Here is a 21133-nt window from a genome sequence, read left to right on the forward strand (position 1 = left end):
CAGGGGGTTGCGGTGCGGGATGCAGGAGGGGTTTGGGGTGTGGGCTCCGGCCCGACGCCACTTACTTGGAGTGGCTCCAAGGTGGCAGCAGTTTGCAGTGGGGCTGAGGCAGGCTCCCTACCTGCCCTGGCCCCATGCTGCTGCTGGAAACAGCTGGCTCCACATCCCTGCAGGAGGGGGCGGGGAGCAGAGTGCTCCGCGTGCTGCCCTCCTGCGGATACCTCCACTGAAGTTCCAATTGGCTGCGGTTCCCTGTTCCCAGGCAATGGGAGCTGGGGGCAGGGTCAGTGCCTGCAGGCGAGGGCAGTGCACAGAGCCTTCTTGCCCCCCTGGGCCAGACATGGTGCCGGATGCTTCCGGGAGCGGTGCGGCACCATGGGGGTAGCAATCCTGCAGGACAGATCCAAAGCCCTGATGGACTGGATCTGGCCCACGGGCCATTGTTTACCCACCCCTGTAATATATCCTCTATCTGGAACATTTAATTATTTTAAAGGATACCTCAGTATTGATCTTTTTCATCAGTACTCTCAAGGCCATGAATGAGAGTCATGTGCTCGCCACTAAAATATACAGCCTTATTAGTAATAGAGATATGCTTTAATGTTTAGTAAATCATACTTATGATATAGTTAAATATTAGAAAATAGTAGACTTAATAAAAGCGGGACAAAGTAAAAGGAAATCAAAATAAAATGTACCACATTAGTAACATTAGGAAGTTAGTAACATTAGACCACTTCGAATTTTAATTTCATTTGGAATTTTTAGCTCTTATATTTTGTACTTCAATTGTAAAATAAAGATATATCACATACATTTTCATTAATGACTGGAAATATGTTCCATATTATACTGATTACAGTACAATTATGTCCTGACAACACAGACAACATTTTGCTATCTGGGAAAGAATTTCAAATAGGTTTACACTGTTTACATTCTGTCAGGGCCGCCCAGAGGAGGGGGCAAGTGGGGCAATTTCCCCCAGGTCCCGGGCCCCGCAGAGGTCCCCACGAGAATGTCAGAGGCTCCCCCCTAGCCCTGGCCCTGCCTTTGCCTTTCTCCATCCCCTGGCGCCTCAGCACGCCGCGTCCAGGAGCAGCCCCGGACAGCACTGCAGCAGCGTGGTTCGGGCGGGGCCTGAGGTCCTCTCACTTGGAGCCATGTGGTAAGGGGGCGGGGTTGCTAGCTCCGGTAGGCCAAGCGGAAGGAGCTCCTGGACACAGCTCGCTGAGGCTCTGGGAGAGGGGGGAGGCGGCATGGTAAGCCCCTCTGAGCTGGGCACACCTCGACCCCGAGCTCCGAGCCCAGCCCCTCTGAACCAGGCACCCCCTCTCCCATCTCCCCCCCACAGCTCTGACCCCCACTTCCGAGCCCAGCCCCCTCTGAACTGGACACCCCCCCCCAACCCCATCCCCCCAAAGCCCTGACCCCCAGCTCTGAGCCCAGCCCCTCTGAGCCAGGCACCACCCGTCCCAGAGCCCAGCTCCCCACCCAGCTCTGGGCAACAGTAGTGCCACCCCCAGGCAGGAACAGCCCATTGGCACCAACCATCATCATCACCCAGTGACAGCCCATATGTAATTGCAAATTTATACATGCCATTAAAACATTTCATGTTTTTAAATAATGTATTTTGTGTATTTTCAAATTATTAAAAAATTATTTTTGAATGTATTTCACTGGTTATTTTTTACATTTCCAAATACATGTTACTATAGTATTGCAACTTTTTTTATGGAACCCTCTGGGCAGCCCTGCATTCTGTTACTCGGATTGTGCAATCCAATCTGTCCAGAACTGAATTCAGGACCCGGGCTAGGGGGACCAATTCAATGCTCATTGAAGAGATGGAAGTTTTTCTGCTAGAAAACTGATAATTACTTTCCATGAAAAAAATTGAAAGAAGCCAGAAAAAATTCATTTTGTGCAAAACCATCTGCTGAAATATTTGTTTGTGACAAAAAAAAAAAAAAAAAAAAGAAAGAAAAATATTTTGATGAATGAAAAAGCCATTTTCTCTCTTTTTTTTTATACTGGCTCTACTTTCCATTGACTCCAATGAGTGTTGAATCAGGTCCAACATAATGTTATTCTTCAGTATGATTATCAGAGCTTTTGCAATAAATATTTTACATCACTGAATAAAATATTATTCATGAGACTTGAATAATACATATAATCTTCTTTAAAGAAGAACACTCACCTACAGTCAGTTGTCCAGTTAATTGTCCCATGTGATTTCTTGCATTCACTGTTACGTTCCTGTCAGACTGTAAGACCAGTGGGCTATCCTGGTAAACATGTATAAGACAAGCAAATGAGAGAAAAAAAAGATGTAGAGGTAGAATTCAGTTAGAACTGTAAAAATAACCCCATACATATGATGATAGGGTCTTGCCAAAACATTATATTCTTATTTTACATCAAAATTCATGTAAATATATACAAAGAACAAAAATCTTAAAAATGAAAATCTTACTGCACAGCCTCTATTTTTAGAGATGAGCTATGAAATCATGCTCTAGAAATAATGTTTTATTCTCTGAGGATCACGTTTGGATGATACAATTTATGAACTAAAAATAATAAAAATGTTGCATTTTATCTTAACCTTTACCATATAACAAAATCCACCTATTTTTCATACAGTACCCTTGGGTGTTTGTAAAGTAAGATTATAAATGATATTAAGCCTTTGGCGGAGTAAGTGTTATTCCTATTTCCGGACTGATGAAAATAGAAGTGTAGAAAGGTTACAGAGGACATCACTAAGTTAACAATCACAATGAATTATTTTCCCTACACTTATTACAAATAGTGCCTGAGATTAGAGGGGATTTTCTTTTTATAGCTTGTTAGCTTTGTGCATTTGACATGACCTTGTGTAGGATCAGTTCTGCTATTTCCACTACTTAGTTTGTCCAATTGTTTACATGGGCTTTTCATATAACAGGGGAGGGAAATAAATTAAAAAAAAAAAAAGACATGCAATATACCCTCGCTATAACAAACCTATTGGGATCCAGGCCATTTGTTCATTATAGCCAGGGGTACGTTATAGCAAAAAACCCAATCACAATGAGGCCTGTTGGCTCCTGCCAGTGGAGTGGGTCCAGAGTGTCAGCTCAGCTCTTAGCCACATGGCAGGCTGGATAAAAACTGTGCACCCATATGCAACATCCTCTTCCCCCCACCCCCTTTTTAAAAAAACAACAACAACAACAGTATAGTACTGTAGTTGGGATCCAGGGTCTGTGTTCATCATAGCTAAACATTAATTATAATGAAGGGAATTATAGCAAGGGTGTGCTGTATGTTATTTTAAATCCACAAAATTTGGCATAAATAAATGGATCAATGACACCATATTCAGATATGGCACAAAGAATATTGCTACAGGAAGCCAGTCATGCATATTTTTAAAATTAGATTTATAATGGAAAATTTAAAACAAACATCATAATCCTACTCAAAATCAGTGAGTTTATAGATCCGTTTGAACATCACCTCTACAGTTCAGAGGTATGGTTTGGACTGATTTGATTTAGATAAGCATGCTTGCATGTTAGCTAAACATTCTGTTTTTAAAGGTATTGGTTTGTGATTTCAAACAGTATTACATTAAAGTGCACTAGGGAACTTTTAATGCAGACCACTAAAGTCTATACAGAGCAGTGCTTGCTAACAAGTTTGACAGTGATATAGACAATGGCCTGAGATTATTGTTGTATTTATCTATTACACTGAACAGCCATGAGATGATACATTAACAAGTAGAGCTGGTTGAAGAAACTGACAAAACCATATTCTGTTGGAATATTCAGTTCCATTGAAATAGAAACTTCATTAAATTGGGTCAATTATACCAGATTTTATTTCAGAAGAAAACTGGTGGAAAAAGTTTCAATTATGTTGAAACATCCAATTTTAACATTTTTGGGGATGAAACATTTTGATTTTTTGTTTTGAAATGGCTTTTGTTTTTGTTTTCTAACTTTATAATATAACATAAAAAATAAAAAAAATTAACTTCAGAAATTCAGTTTTGTTCTGATTCTGAAGTAAGCCAAATTTTGAAATCCTTCATGAACCAGAATGTCCATCCTCTGCACAGCTCTATTAACAACCTAACCCAGAACTGTGACTAAAGTAAAATTTTTGTATCAAATAACCAATTCCAAGAGCCATCCAGTCCTGCAATTTATCTGAACTTATATGAACCTATTGATTGTGCATATGGAAAGATCAGGTTTTGACCTAATAAGCTTTAAATTACCTGGGATGAGCCTACCTAAGAGACCACCTCTTTTCCTGTGAAACACTATCACAGTTACACTCAGCTGAGCCATTGATGCTGGATCCTTTCTTGATATAATAGAGTTGATACAATAGAGAGTAGGCAGGACATTCTCTGTTCTCATTCAACCCCATGTATAATACAGCCTGAATTTGCAACTTCCAGGGCATACTGCAGGGTCCGTTTGTCTCATCCAGCTTTTGAAGAAGTATTAAGGTACATGGTGGTTAGCATTTGATTATGAGCTGCTGCTTTGGCATGAAGGGTGAGTTGACTGAACTGCATATTTAGTTTGTGAATTTAAATGATTGTAAGTCACGAGGAGCTTGATTATGGGTTCTTTTGTTATTCTAACTAAAAAGAAAATTAAGAAAATAAATTAAAAAAATAGCTGCTTGTGGTCACTCTTTTCTAGAAAGAGGGATCATCTCCTCCCCACTAACCCCTCATCATTGTTGAGAAGATGGGGAAATGACTACGAAAGTCACATTTGGACTTATTTTACTTGAATGATGAATTGTAGCTGTACTTCAATCTTGCATACCCCATCGCCTTTTTCTTCTGGCACAGGGCGTTCCTTTATCATAAAAAGCTCTTCTGGATTGTGTTTCCAGTGATTTTTAATCCTAAAATGGTACTCGGTCTGTAGAAAGGTCTGAAATTATTTTGACCTAGTTTCTAAAACAGTAAGTGTGTTTTGTCTTTCACTGGACCCTACAGCAATCTTATGTATTTCCCTGACAAAGAGCTTGCTTGGCTTGTCTATTTTCTTTCCAGGTGCGGAACCATAACTATCTGAGACACTGTGTTCAGAGCAACCATTTGAGCAGAGAATATGATCATACCAAGGGATGCCTCAGCAACAAAAGCAGCTGCTATGGATATTTTTCTCAGCACTGATTTTATTTTCATGTCCCCTATGGACCTTTGAAGATCATTAGCACAGGCAACTGCCTCTCTGGCAAAAGAGGTTGTAATACACATCTGAAGCTTCAAAATGTATCTTTAAAGAGCCCTTTACTCTGCTGGCTAGTCAATTTTTCGAAACAGACCCTTCTCACCCAGAATAACCATATCCTTATCAAGAGAGGCTATTATCATGTCTACCTTTGCCTGCTGAACTAAATCTTTAGATTCAGCAGTTTACTGAAACTGAGTAGCTATCTCAGAGATCTTTGCATTCTCATCCAAAGGGTTTTTGTTTTCTTTTCTCATTTAGGAGAATAACTAACTTGATTATCACATGCTTTCTGTTCCTCAGGTTTGTGAACTAGTGCTCTGATTGTAAATGAAAACCTAGGATAGAAACTCTTAAGTATGACTGTTTGGCATGTGGTTGTTTGCGCGAAAAGAGTGAATTGGGAGTACTTTGTTCCAGGTGGGCCTTGAGTGGTTGATCGGAGGGAAGGCTTTGAGCCAGCAGCCTTATAAAAAGGCAGCCAGATGCGAACCAAGGACTGGCAAACAGAGGGAGTTTGCCTGGAAGTTCACCTGTGGGGAGTTCCCACAGAGTGTTTTTGCCTTTCGGGCTTCTGTAAGCAGTAAGTACACCATCTGAAGAGGCTCTTAGAAGGAAGACATTATGGATAGTGAGCGATCAGCTGTTGTAACCTGCACAGGATGGGCCATGTTTGTCTTTCTCCCAAAGGACAGAAGCAACTTCATCTGTGCGAAGTGCAAGCTGGTCTCCATATTGGAAGAGAAGGTTAAAGGACTAGAGACCCAAGTATCAACCCTGCATTGAATCAGAGAAAATGAAGACTTTCTGATTAGAAGTTAGCATTTGGTACTGAAGGCACAGCATGCTGAAGAATCAGAGAGGGCAGTGCAGAACAGGGAAGAAAATTGGCAGCATATGATCTCCAGAAGAAGAAAGAGGAAAACCCATGTACCCCCAATGCAGATAGAGGTAAGAAACCACTTTTAGGCTCTCTGCACAGGTGGAGAATGATTTGGTAGAATTTTCTGAGGGAAGGGATCAGAAGGAGACCCCATCAACATGGGATGCATTGTCCTAGGGATGGGGGTTCCATGACCATCACTCCCAAGAGGAGGAGACAGGTGGTGGTGGTCAGGGACTCCCTTCTATGGGGGACGGAGTCATCCATTTGCCATCCAGACTGGGAGACATGAGAAGTGTGCTTCTTGCCTGGAGCTAGAATTTTGTTGCCGATGCATCCCTTGGTATGATCAGGATGTGATGGCCTGTCTGCCGAAATTGAACAAGCCCCTTCCTACTTCTCCACGCGGGCACCAATGATACTGCCAAGAATGACCTTGAGCGGATCACTGCAGACTACGTGGTTCTGGGAAGAAGGATAAAGGAGTGTGAGGCGCAAGTTGTGTTCTCATCCATCCTCCCTGTTGAAGGAAAAGGCCCTGGTAGGGACCATTGAATAGTGGAGATAAATACGTGGTTACGTAGGTGGTGTCAGAGAGAGGGCTTTGGATTCTTCATCCAGGGGATATTGTTCTAGGAAGAAGGATTGCTAGGAAGAGATGGGATCCACCTAACGAAGAGAGGGAAGAGCATCTTCACAGGCAGGCTTACTAACCTAGTGAGGAGGGCTTTAAACTAGGTTCATTGGGGGATGGTGACCTAAGCCAAGAGGTAATACCAGGATACCAGGAGGAAACACAAGGAGGAGGGTGCAACAGGGGAGGCCTCCTGATTCATACTGAGAAAGGAGGACAATCAGCTAGTAATCTTAGGTGTCTGTACACAAATGCAAGAAGCCTGGGAAATGAGCAGGAAGAATTGAAGTCCTGGCACAGTCGGGGAACTATGATGTGATTGGAATAACCGAGACTTGGTGGGATAACTCACATGACTGGTGCACTGTCATGGATGGGTATAAACTGTTAAGGAAGGACTGGCGGGAGAGAAAAGGTGGAGCAGTTGCACTGTATGTAAGAGAGCAGTAATGTTAAAAAGTTTTTTCCTGTTTGATTCCCATTTAGATGTTGGAAAAGGAACCATCTTCTTTATTACACTTACATTATTTCTTGGCACTGAGTTCACTTGAATATATTCAGCGAAACAGGTGGGAGGGCATGTCCTTCTCCCCACAAATACAGTCCCAGCCATAACTGCCATCACTGCCCACTCCTGAGTACCTTGCTAGCACAACTTGGGATACAAAATATCTGAACAGAGAGGGAGGAACAAGGAGCAGTCTGTGACATGGTCCTTCTCTTACATCTGCTAACAGCTGGCCAGCCCTGAAGGGGAGTCCTTAATACACCCTCCTAATAGGTGGCAAAACAGCTGTGTTCTCAATGCTGGGGCACTCACTGTGTCTTCCTGAGATACACAGCATCCTGGAGATACCTTAAGCAATACACAGTTCTCCAATATGGACCAATAATTACTGTCACAATCTGGTTTAACATACCAAGCTGAAACCCATAAAAATGTTAAGTACACATAAGAACTTTTTATATATAGTATATATAAAAATATATGAATGAACTGGACAGTCAGCATTTTTTAACCCCTAGGAATCTCCCACATTGGAGAAAGAACTGTGTGATAGACAGTCCACTCCCTTATTCTCCTTTTTTACTTTCACTGTGGATCCCACAAACCACTGAATCAGTGTACTGAAAAAAAACTTTTACACTGGGACAAACTTCATGCAAAAAGCAAATGAATTTATGAGACGTAACCAGTATCATCCGCATTTCCCCCCAATAGTTAATGAAGGTATGTGTGTCAATATAAGTAATTTTCACCTCAATCCTCTTTTCTGCTCTGGAGCCTGTAGTGAATCCTGAATTTCTGACACATAAAACGTTGTCATGGAAATGTCTTTGATTTTACTAATTCAGCACCAACTTCTTCAGAGAGTCATAGGTGGGCTCTTAAATAGAACATACTTGATGAAAGATATATCTTTCATCATTAGTGAAAAATACTTGGATTTCTTTCTGTAACACTAGGTAAAAATTGACATTTGAAAGAAATTTGGTAAATGGATATTGAAGCCATACCAGAGTCTATAATGCAATTATTTAAAAGGAACATGACAGGAATGCCCTTCTCTCCTTATTTTTTGCATAAAACCCTTAGCAATAGTGACGTTAAATAATAAAATCAAAGGGATTAAAAGGGGAGATGAGAAGGAGTTTAAGAAGTTGAAGCATGCAGATGATACAACCATTATAGACCACAAACTACAATCCCTGAAATTTTTTATTTTGTTGTATTATATTAAAGACAAACTAGATATATCATCTGATGCCACTGTAATCAGGCTGTTACCTGGATTAATCTTGCAATTGGAATATATCTAGGCAGGCGACAGGTGAACCCATTTAGGTATACACAGAAATAACTTAAAGAGATTCATTAAATTTGAATCTAGTTATAAATACAATATAGGAACATTGGGGGGAATTAAAATTCCTTTATCTTTCCCTGTGGAGCAAGATGAACTTAATTAAAATTAATGTTCTTCCAAGAGTATTTTGTAATCTTTGCTGGCTGATGTTCCTGTGTACTATCTGAATATTACTAAAATGCGGGCAGGAATTTGTATGCTGGAAAACCTAGACTACCTTCAAAAACCCAAAGTTTCAGTCTACAGAACTGGAGGGTTTTGAAGTCCCTTAATTTTAAACAAAACCCTGTAGCTCCAGTTACTTGTCAGAGCAATGAAGCCACCTTTTCACAGTCCAGTTATGACCAGAACCCCACTTTGTACCTCAAGAAATTTCTGTTTCTAACTTTGACTGAGTCATTTCTGTGCACCACAGAAATGTTTGACCAACTCTGAGGTAAATTAGACAAGCAATTTCTAAGGGAGGAGAGCTGAAAAATGATTGGATAAATAATATACAGCAAATACACTGAACACTTTTTGAAGTACCATGTCTCAATATTATGGCCTAAAAATGGGTTTATTCATGAGCGTTTAGCAAAATCTAGAAGCAGGATATATGTTTTTGAAGTTATTCATTGTCTAGTTAGAAATGTCAGAGTAGTCTGTTAGGTTTGGAAAAACTTTTTGACATTTGCACATAGTCCGACAGACTAGAAATTACTCATGTCTGGCTGATTTTACAATGGATTGGACTGATATTACAAGGCCCTTTGTTTTCAGTTTTTATTTAGCTGAAAAAATCCTGTGAATTATCAATGTATGTTACAAACATTTAAAAAATGTCTGAAAATTGGTGTGAAATCAGTTTTCTGGGTAAATATCAGGGGACAGGAAGGACATTAAAAAAAGCAACAAATAGAGAAGTCAGAATATTGAGAGTAAAAGCTGTTTAATGCCATGATGGTTTGTTTCATATGCTATATTTAGCTGCATAATACATAGATGCGTACCCGAACCAACTGGAGCCTCAAGATATTGTAACAAACAGAAGTTAATGTGGTTCAGTATATGGTTTATTAAAAAGCATACTTCTCTTTTTAACTTATGTTTAATATAAGGGGCTTTTTATAAAATCCAGAAGTCCTAGGTAGCAAAGGCTTACAGCAGTTTTTTCAAAGTGTCTGTTCCAAAGCTTGTTCTCCTGCACCCTTGGAGTCAGACAAATTTTAAAAAGATTCTCTCTGAATTAGCTGAGTTAGGTGGGACACTGAGGATGCGAAAAGTAGGCTCAAATTTTGAAAGTCGGTGCAGTGGATTTTCCAAAATTCAAATGGAGTGATGTTGCCACTGTCTGGTGGAGACATTACCGTGTACAGATGGAATTCACTTTGTGCACTTTCTTCATTAGGAGTCACAAAGAGGAAAATTATACACAAGTAATCTTTAAAGCTTCTTTAGTACAGGCCACTCTTTTGCAATTGAGGTCAAACAAACACAGTGACTTTTCAGAACTATGATTCACTGTTAAAAGTTTCAGGGGACATATTACGAGAGACAGTAGCTTCCCACTTCTTTGACAGCTCTTTGTGAAAACTTTGGAAAAACTTTCCAACTATATACTGCTCACTGACTGGCAAAATGGGTAAGAAAAGATTTGGGCTTTTGTTCCAGAATCTCCCCAGGTTTTTTTGTGACAAAATACTGCAGAGACCTTGTTGACCAAAATGACATACACCTCTGTGTTAGACAACACAGAGTCTGTTGTAGAACAGGATTCCAATTTTTTCTGCGCTTCATACAATGGCCGAAGGGTTTCAATCAGAAATTCAAGTTTTGTGCAAAGGTTTACCTAGTTTCAGTAGCTGCTTTATTGATCAGCATTTCAGCTTTTGTGCTGCTGAACTCTTTATGATCTAGAAGGTGCATTAGGACACCCCAGACCTTCTGACAATTCTGTGCAGCTAAGGACAGACTAAACCATCTTGTCGGTACAATAAGTGGAAGACTGCATTCCAATTTGATCTCTTCACAGACATCACAGAAGATGTTTTTCATTTTCCTGGAATGCTTGAAAACCTCATGTTCAGTTATGAATGTCTTTAAATTAGCCATTTCTAGAATACCCCTTGCAATGTGCATTAGATGAGCTGGGCAAGACAAAGTAATTCAGATTTTTCTTTCAGCATTACATTCTGTGTGAACTTTGTGCAGTAAGCGGCTAAATCAGAATTCACTGATGCCACATCCTACCAGGTAAGTTCATCTTCACATAGATTTACTGACACAGGATGCAACTGTGTGACTATTTGCTAAAATTACAATCTCCAAATCTCCCAAAATAAGTACAGGCTTTTCCACAAAAAAAGCCAAAAAAAACAACAAAAATTGCCACTGCCAGTCAATCCATTGATGATTCATCCAAAAACAAACAAACAAATAAACACCTAACCATTCCCAGCCAGTCTCACTTAAATTTTGTTGTTCGGGGTAACATCATTCTCCTCTAAGTATTTCTTGGACAGGTTGATTGACTTTGTCGGGGATTTTGCAGCCAGGCAAAAATTCAGCACAAAATCCCCCAAAGGACCATCAGCAAGTTGTGAAAAGCATAACACATGGTAAAATCAATTTACCACATAATGCAGAGCTCTGTTTTTCTGCTGTGTTGTGTGGATGTTGCTTCCAATGTATGTTTGCTTTTATTTTTATTATCTTCTTTCAGCCTCAAATATAATTTGGTTTCCAAATGTTCTTTAATCCAGTCAGCCCAGGTGTCCACTTCCATGGCACATTTGCAGTGCAAACATTCAACCTTACTCTTTTACTTTTTTTTTTTAATACTCATATTCTGAAATGCAATTGGACAGTTTTTCATTTTTGTCCCACTTTAGCAAGAAAAATAGTTCACTAACTTGTATTTGCTTTGAATGTTGATAACTATCCACACTATCTGTAAAGCTGGTAATGTGATGGGCATGGGATTGACAATAATGCACACACACACCCGTACTTTCCATCAGGCTTTATTTTAACAGACAGTCTCACATTTACACTAATTGATTATTAATGAACACATCAATGTATTGGATTTGTTTTAAAGTACTCAGTATTTTCATGTACTTGAGTGGTCTAAAATTTGGGTGACAATTGGTAAAAACCAAATGGGTTTTGTAAAATGTAGGAAAATGTTGGTTAAAAAAGAAATGGGCCTTGCTGATACAGTAGCAGAGCAAGGAATTTTGCCCCTTCTATACTTCCTCCATCATAAACACCCAGTCCTGCCACACATAAAACAGCCTTTCCATCCACCATTCCCATACGTTTGGGCTAATGAACTTAGGGCCTGATCTATTGCCAAACTCCAATATACTTCAGTGGACATTAGATCGGGTCCTTACTATTTCAGAGACTAATTCCTTCAAGATCTCCTGGAAAGTTCATGAGCTGTGCAAGGTTTCTTATATATATATATATATATATATATATATGGTTGCTAAGTCTCTGGTTTCACTTAGAATAGGTTGGATTCCCTGATACTAGGGCAAAGATTTGCTTTAAACACAATCTCAAACCCCCTCCCAACAATAAATACATTGAGAATAATGTACTCACTGTAAAATGAATACAAATGTCACATACAGATTATTTCAAGTCTTTAGAAGAACCATCAGATTAAAGGAATTTCCAGAGATTTATTGAGGCCTGCAGACTTTTAACAGTCTTAGCAGAACTGGATGATTAAAAGGCTTTGCCTCCACATAAACTTACTGAAGAAAGTGAACGTTTAAAGTTCATAGATGAACTAGTAGGTTGAAAGAAATCAAGAAATCCAGAGGCATAGTTTTGAAGAAACCTTGGTGAACCATTTCCCCTTATACTTCAAATAAACAAATAAATCCAGAAGCTGTCACCAAGGGGTAGATGCAAAGCTGCCATAAATTGTCATAAGTCTGTGAAGACAGAGAGTCTATGACAATTTACATGAGTTGAGGATCTGCTCTCAAGCATAAAAAATGTTACCCCAAATAGTTAAAGGCAGAGTTTTAACTCACTAAAATAAGAAGGTTATAACGGAAAGTGATATACAATGTGAACATTAACTAGAGGTGTTCATGCTGCCTATAATAAACATATTAACAAAGTTAACACAGTTAGATCTTCAGATTTGTGCCTCTGCTGCAAACTAGAACCACTTGACATTTCATGCTGACTCATACTTCTGTTTCCAAAATTACAGCCCATAACACTAGATCCTCTACAATAGTTGCCAGCTGTATGGATGTATGAAACCCAGTTGCACAATTCTGACTCTAACAGAGGTGGTGGTTCACGTACACCCTAGCATGTTTATTGACTGTGTGCCTCATTTCTGCATTGTAGACATCACTTGATTAAAACAGATTTGTTAGCCAATTTTTTCCTACTCTGGTGCCAAAGTTAGGACCTACCTAAATGCTGAGGAGGAATCAGGCCACTTATTTAGGTACCTAGCATGTTGGACTCTGACCTCGTCCCAGCTCATGGCAAGGCCCCAAGCCTCACTGAACACTGACAAATGCATAATTGGAAACCAGTCTTGCTCACCGGTGGGTTAGTATAGTTAAAATAGATGTTAGTATTATATGAATGTGTTTAGACTTTATGGAATGCTAGTAGGATGCTGTACTAAGCCTACTTATAGTATCTGTATTCCATGCTATAAGGTAATACTTAAGTGTTTGCTCTGCAACTGTAAAATGTTTGTTCTGAAACTCTAACTCACCAAACGGGGAAAAAAACTTCACCTATTGCAAGATGCTGGGTTCCTACAGAAGATGTTATCTCCTCATCAGTAAGGACTATTGAATCCAACTTGGCAATTGGGAACGAAAGACTGTCAATTGCTCCGACCACCCATACATGCAGGGGTTACGAGCAGATGAACTCATCCCATTACCTTGGACTCTAGGGAGAGGGGGATACAAATCTCAGACCAGAAGGAATCGGGTTCTCTTTATGCTGTCTGGCCTCTGAGGGGCAAAGATTCCAAAACATAAGCAAGAGTTTCCCATGCTGCTTTGCATGGGATTGCCCTAACAGAGCTGTTTTTTCATAAAAGCTTATATTATCTTTTTAAATCTAGATAATACTTAGTCCTGCCATGAGTGCAGGGGACTGAACTAGATGACCTCTCAAGGTCCCTTCCAGTCTGATGATTCTATGATTCTATGTCTATAACTCATTTGTGTGTGTATATGTTTCCTGTTTTAACCTTGTAAATAACTCTCATTCCTTTTCCTAGTTAATAAATCTTTACTTAGTTTATTATAGGAATGGCTACAGCTGTTGTCTTTGATTTGAAATCTGAGTACAGCTGACCTGGGGGTAAGTGACTGGTTCTTTGGGACTGGGAGTAACCTGAATGATGGTGTGATTTTTGGTGTAAAATGACTATCACTAATTCCAGCTTGTCTGGATGGCAAGGTAGACTGGAATATACAATGGAACTGTCTGACTCCATAGTAAGACTGTTATAGTGCTTTAGGAGTTCACGCTTGTTACTGGCTTGGTGAAAGCTAATAATATAACATACAATCAGTTTGCTGTTTCTGCCCTCCTTTTTGACAGTCTGTCCTGAGGTTGGCAATCATGGTTGTGAGCCCCACAAGTCAGCCTCATTATTTTTTTCTATAGAAAACAATCTGGCATAGTTCAACTTTAGTTTTTAAAACAAACAATAAGGAACACCTTGGACTTTTTCCCAAAGGAAGTGTTCTTGAGATCTGAAGTAGTCCAGTTAATTGTTATTGAAAATTATTTTCCTTTTTCATGCCAACTTTTCAGACTCAAGAGGTTTGGATAAGTATTCAAACCAACCCCAGGTCAATTCATTCATTCCCCAGTGGCCAGGCTGATTATCTGTGTAATTATCACCAATTGCATAGCAAGCAGAAAAAAATCAGTTAGTAGACATTTTTATAAAACACGCTAGTTAAAGTAGTCATAATTTTTATGATTTGACCTCTAAAATCCACTTACTAAAGATATCTCATGCTCACATGTAGTGTCAGATTTTCAATGTGATGCAAATTTTACCTGGTTTCCCAGATAGTTGAGGAAGGAACAAAGAGCTCTTTTATATGACTTGTCTACACGAGTGAACTTTGAAGATGAAGACTACATTATCAGCAAACAAAACCAATAGTTTTTGATTTGAGGGGGGGATAGCGCAGTGGTTTGAGCATTAGCCTGCTAAACCCAGGGTTGTGAGTTCAACCCTTGAGGGGGCCACTTAGGGATCTGGGACAAAATCAGTACTTGGTCCTGCTAGTGAAGGCAGGGGGCTGGACTCAATGACCTTTCAAGGTCCCTTCTAGTTCTATCAGATAGGTATATCTCCATATATTTATTTTTAATTGCACAAATGATTTGATATTGAAACACAGGGCAAACCGAAGGGTCTCAATTAATAGTGTAAAAGAGACAAGACATTTAGCTACCTAACAGAAATTATACTTATGCACTAAAGGACATTGTAACAGAACGTATTTGTAAGAGTTAGTTGTTCGTGTTGGGCTAGCTCCTAATCACCTCTCTCATTCCAGGCCACATTGCCCCTTTTTTACATATGTTTGACTAGGACACAAGACCCCCTCCTGTGAGATTTAGACTTGACTATAGTGATTCATGACCTACAGTCTTGACTACTACAAGGTATGATAAACAGGATTGAAACCATAATCTTTGTAAGGCTCCAACTGGTGCAGAAAATAGCAGCTGGCTTATTCAGCAACATACGCTGCTAAGAGCACACCAGTCCAGGGCCTCTCTCTCTTTACTGGCTCAAGTTCAAAGTTTCAGTCTGAATTTTCAAAGCCATTTATGGGATTGGCCACAGTGACATAGAAATTGATAAAGTGGATCAGACATGGGACTCATCTAGTCCAGTATGCTATACTGTAACCAGTACCAGCTGCTTCAGAAGTCCAAACCCTGTACACAGATTATTGGATAACATGCATACAGGGAAAGCTTCTTATAAACCCCAATCATGGCCAGGTGAAGGCATATACCCTATTGGCCTGTAACTAGGGCTCCAACTCCTGGAGTCACGTGATTACATCAGAATGCCAACTTTTTTTCCCCCTAAACATAATTTTTTAGCCCATGCACTTCTATCTTCCTGGGGCTGAACAAAGACTGACATAATAGTTCTAAATGATGCGATAACTTCTCAGCACATGCATGGGCTGTTAGCGCCAATACCCACTGCTCTGTTGGGCTTCAAAGCACTACCCCAGCAGAGGACTGTCTAGCAACAACAGCAGAGTGAAGTGATCTTGCTTCACCAGTGACACAGCTATACCCCAGATGATGATGGAAGGACTTGAGGGCAACCTGCTGCTATCTTTGTGTCCACAGGCAGGAGAGGGAAATCTCTGCTGCTTATCTTGAGAGAAGGGGAGCCCCTGTTCTGGTGGCATGCTGGAGGAATGCTGCTGCCCTGCCTGTCTGGGAGAAGAGTCCCCTTCAACCAGATGTGTGTGTTGGTGTATGTATTTACAGCCTCTCACTGATTGCCTTAATCTGATCCTTCCCCCAGAAGTAAAACATTGGTGTACACCTCAGATTCTGAATTACTTGAGGGACCTCTTCCCTCTGCATGACCATAACTCGCCACAACAGCTGTGTTCCACTGGAACAACTGAACGGACAACCTCAAGAATAAGGTCAACCTACACAGGGCATAGAGGTGAGCTTTCTCAGCAACTGGCCTGTGTCTGTGGAAACTAATTCCAAGAGATTGGAATTATCATGACCCTCAGCACCTACTGAAAAACTGTAAAGCCCACCTCTTTGACCAAATCACCAAAAATCACATTTTTTAAAGCTTACAGAATGAAAGAATGAGCGAGATACAGAGACCTTATCTACATTTTAAATCATTTTAATGCACTCAGATACCCTGGTGTGGGATGCCCTAAAAAAGCCTGGATAGATAGCTCTCCTGTGTCTATTTCTCTATAATTTGCCTGTTGGCATTTTTCAAAGACTTATAGTCAGATATTAGTTCTAAGGACTTGGATAATCTTAAACTGCAATATATATATATATATATATATATATATATATATATATATATATATATATATATATATATATATATATTGCAAAACCCCACAAATTGTAAGGACAATAAAGGGTACAGAGATCTGGAGGGAAGTTGGAGAGGGAAGTTAAGAAATAAGATGCAGGGAAAGTTTGTCTTTTAATAAGAAGGTTTATTTACGGAATTCTATTTTTAGTGTGCTCTGAACTTAATGGAATACTAAATAAAGCTGAAAACCACAAAATCTTATATGATTTAAGTAACTCTACTAAAATTATCAGTTACTCGAACAACAAACCGGAGATTGTTCTATCTAATTTTTGTTAACTATACATAACTGTATTTGTTTCTACAATGCTGAGGCTTCCTGATAACACTTTTTGAGGTTTGGATCACAAGCCGTGAAGAATCAGTTATTGTTACATCTTAATTATTTCTCTCTCGGCAATGCTGGTTCCATCTATTGTTCCCGTGTTAAATACGCAGTTTACATATCTCCAATCAACTATGAACGGCCCCATTGAAATGTAAAAAATTATCCACATTATTGTTGCTCTCCCTTCCTCTACACCCACATATTTGCTTATTTCATCCAATTCTTGCATGTTTTCACGAACCACAATTGTAGTCGGAGGCAGGGATTATGTTTGTATAGAACCTGGTGCAATGGGGCTCTGATGAGTTTATGGTACTTAAATGAGGCCTGTAGGTGCCATTGTCACACAAATAATAAATCATAATAATTTGAAAGGTAAAGTAAATCATCTCTTGGTTACGGGATAAATTGTAAAAAAATTTCTGTGTCTTGATCATGACAGCATAGGATCTAGGAGTTTTGCATTTGTCCTAACAATGACAGATGTCGCATCATCCAGCTTTACTCTTGACCATCAAGAACATGGATTCAGCTCTGGGAATGCCCTTGCTTTGCCCCTTTCAAATGAAAATCAGTATGTATCTTTTGCAGCCCTATTTGCTTTGTCAGACTTGAAGCATCAACATGAAAATTGCAATATACACCTCTACCTCGATATAACAGTGTTCTCGGGAGCCAAAAATCTTACTGCATTATAGGTGAAACCATGTTATATCGAACTTGCTTTGATCTACCGGAGTGCACAGTGCCCCCCTCTTTTCCCCCGGAGCACTGCTTTACTGCATTATATCCAAATTCGTGTTATATTGGGTCATGTTATATTGGGGTAGAGGTGTATTGTATAAATTAGGAGGAAAGGAATAGCCAAATTTGCCAAAATGAAATCCCCTCCACACATCAGATTATCACCCATAGTTCTGACAAACTAACAATCATAAGTGTGTTTGAAAAGAATGTACTTATACTCTGCTTCTGCACATTCTTTAACCTTGTAAAATCTTTAACAAGCAGCTTAGTCATCAGTAAGACACAAATTAGCTGGTATCTGAGCTCAGAATTTGTTAAATGGTCTTCCTCTAAAATTTGTCATCTGTGGAGAGGACATATTCAGTACCACCTCTACTCTAGGACATGCCTCAGTGTTTCAATACATTTCTAACACAAAGGCAGTTTGCCATGAGACTTGACAGTCACAGATAAAGAAAAGTCACCAGCTCTGTTTAGAAGGTCAAAATAAAGGAACAGATTCTACAGAAATGATTATAGTTTAGGGAGAGAGCACAGGACACATCCTTTGGGAGGGGTGGGGGGGCATATTATTTTTCAGTGACTATGGCATTGGCCTCTACTCTTTAGTTGCAGATAATTGCAAACTTTGAATACTGTAGATCTTTTCCAAATGAAATCATTAGGGATGTCTCCTCTTCTTCTACCATCTAACTGCTAATTATTTAATTCTGCTTTGGTAATTGTCTAACACTTTGGTGCACAACATTTTAGGAAGTGCTCATTTACAGATATTTGAAGAAAATCTCTCACTTTCACTTTAGGCTACATCTACACTTGGAGCTAGGGATTTCAAGTTTGAATAGCCATATTTGCAGTAGCTCTCATTAAGCTAGCATGCTAAAAATAACACTGTAACTGGGCTAGCATGGGCAGTGTCAGCATGGGCAACCTGTCCTCAGTACAAATCCTCCCAGGCCATGTGGGTACGTACTCAGGGTGGCTAGTCCATGCTGCCAGTCACCTAGCTACAAGTGTAGACATAGCCTTAGTGACTTCAAAAAATGTAGTCCTGTGGCTTGTAGCTTTCTACTGTCTATAAACAGAGTAGAGTAACATAGAAAATCCCCAATAATCTATTATTCCTTCAGTCAATAGAACTCATAACATAAGAGAGTTCTAAAAAAAGTCTAGAATTATTAGAGGGGTAGCCGTGTTAGTCTGAATCTGTAAAAAGCAACAGAGGGTCCTGTGGCACCTTTGAGACTAACAGAAGTACTGGGAGCATAAGCTTTCGTGGGTAAGAACTTCACTTGCATCTGAAGAAGTGAGGTTCTTACCCACAAAAGCTTATGCTCCCAGTACTTCTGTTAGTCTCAAAGGTGCCACAGGACCCTCTGTTGCTTTTTCTAGAATTATTGTAGTTCTAAGAAATCAAACTGTTGGATTCTTTTTGGCTACAAGATTACAGTGCAACTTGTGAACTAAAATCTAAATTTTCAGAGTCTGCTTTCGAAAATTTGCCTTACAATGCCTGCAACTGATGTATCACTGGCTTTGGTGTCGTATATATGTGGGGTTTTTATTCCTTGTAAAGTTCTTGGCATCTGGACAAGATCTAATGAGAGGAAAGGGTGATCAAACATCTTCCTTTCTGAATGTTACAGTAGTTGTCATTAGCAACTACTATATTTAAGCTTCCATTATAACTCTTCAGATTTGATTATAACTTTATTAATAATCTGTCCAAAAGGGTTTCTTGTGGGGCTGAAATTTAAATGCCTGGTCTCACAAAACAAACACATACTCTTGGTCAAATTAAAAATTGAGTAAATTTACCATCTATTTTTAAGTTACAAAGCAATGTTAAAAATACACCATTTCATATTCTGACCTCTAGTTTCTGTGTAAAGAAAACTAAAATGGCTGAACTTAGACAGTTCAAGCTTGTCACATAAAAAGTCCTCATTGAAAACTAGAACCTTTGGTTTTGAATATTAAGTTATAAGCATCTGAAAATGCTTTTTGGCATAGTTGTGACCCAAGAACTTCTTGATGCCAATTGGCAGAGGGCACAAGAGTACACAGGGATTTGAGGATCTCTTGTGTTCACCAAAGAGGGTCATGTAAGGTCTTTACTGAAGGCCTGTGTCACACTGTCATCATCATAACTGTGTGATGTATGTATGGAAACTGTGAGGAGTTATTTATATATGCTAAAAATTATGTTCTCTAGTCCCTGTAGTTAAATGCAGGTCACTCAAAGGCAGCAAATTCTGAGACAAACTTCTCCAGACAAGTGGAAGGAGACATTTATCTCCCTAGTGGACCCCTGAATATTGTGTATAACACAACAGAAGTCTGTTAGCATACTGAGTCAAATGCTAATGAAGAGCTGTGGAGACTTCAGAAGGAAATTAACAAGAAATAGTAACAGCACGGGGAGGGGTCCTGAAACCCAGTTACGATAAACAATATCAGATAGATTTAGGATATAGAGATGAAACATAAGTATTACTTAATGTTGTAACACAGGGTGCCTCCAAGTCACAGGCCTATAAGATATTTAGCTTAGTTAAACAAGGCCTTTCACCTAAAGATAGGTATTCATGGTAGCCTAACTTATGCATGACTCATGGTCACAAGATAAAACATCTATTCCTGTGACTGTTTCAACTGTTGATATTTAGTACATATGTACTTCAGTGTACCAGTTAAAGCTGAGTAGAGTATTTTGGAGATTTTTGCAGACGTTGGGTATGAGCAACGTGCTAACCACAAGTTATGGTGAATGAATGATGTCAGTGTTAATAAATATATGGGGCGTTAATAAACGAGCCTATGAAAAATGCGGCACCCCAAAGTAGTGGGGTGTGGAAGTTCAAATAGGAAAAGGGGTTGAAACCTTCATAAGTATGCATGAGCCACAATGGGCATCAGTGTAACACATTATAATAGCTGTATCCTGGCCTGCCTGCCTTGGGAACCATCAGGAAGACAGCCACTCATGGTGATTGTAAAGATAATGACAAACACTCAGGGTTCCCCAGTGGAAGGTGTGAATTAGGCCAATATAATATAACAGTATTCCTATACTGGTAAAGCACTGCTAGCATAGAGCTCACCTTCCTGGAAGTTATAGTCTTACTCCTGAGCAAATGGTGAGGTGAGTGAAGTTGAGCCCAAATTTACTTTTGGTTCACTGGGCACTAGGTAGTGACCCTATTTGTCACAGGCCTTTATACCATTTTAAGGATTTAAAGCAATTTCGGGTGCTTTAAATACTTAAAATAGAATAACCATCTAAAATCACT

At 39.5% G+C, this 21133-nt stretch overlaps 1 protein-coding gene across 2 annotated transcripts in view; it reads right to left on the bottom strand.

Annotated features, from left to right (window-relative positions):
• Positions 1 to 21133, bottom strand: part of SGCZ (sarcoglycan zeta) — a 393503-nt gene that overhangs the window by 128075 nt on the left and 244295 nt on the right. For both annotated transcript variants that reach the window (XM_054028998.1, XM_054028999.1), the window contains exon 3: positions 2210 to 2297. In XM_054028998.1, coding sequence (XP_053884973.1) covers positions 2210 to 2297 — 88 coding nt within the window. The remainder of the gene's footprint in view (positions 1 to 2209; positions 2298 to 21133) is intronic.

The sequence above is a fragment of the Malaclemys terrapin genome, chromosome 5 (genome assembly GCF_027887155.1).
Source record: "Malaclemys terrapin pileata isolate rMalTer1 chromosome 5, rMalTer1.hap1, whole genome shotgun sequence".
NCBI classification, from domain to species: domain Eukaryota; kingdom Metazoa; phylum Chordata; order Testudines; family Emydidae; genus Malaclemys; species Malaclemys terrapin.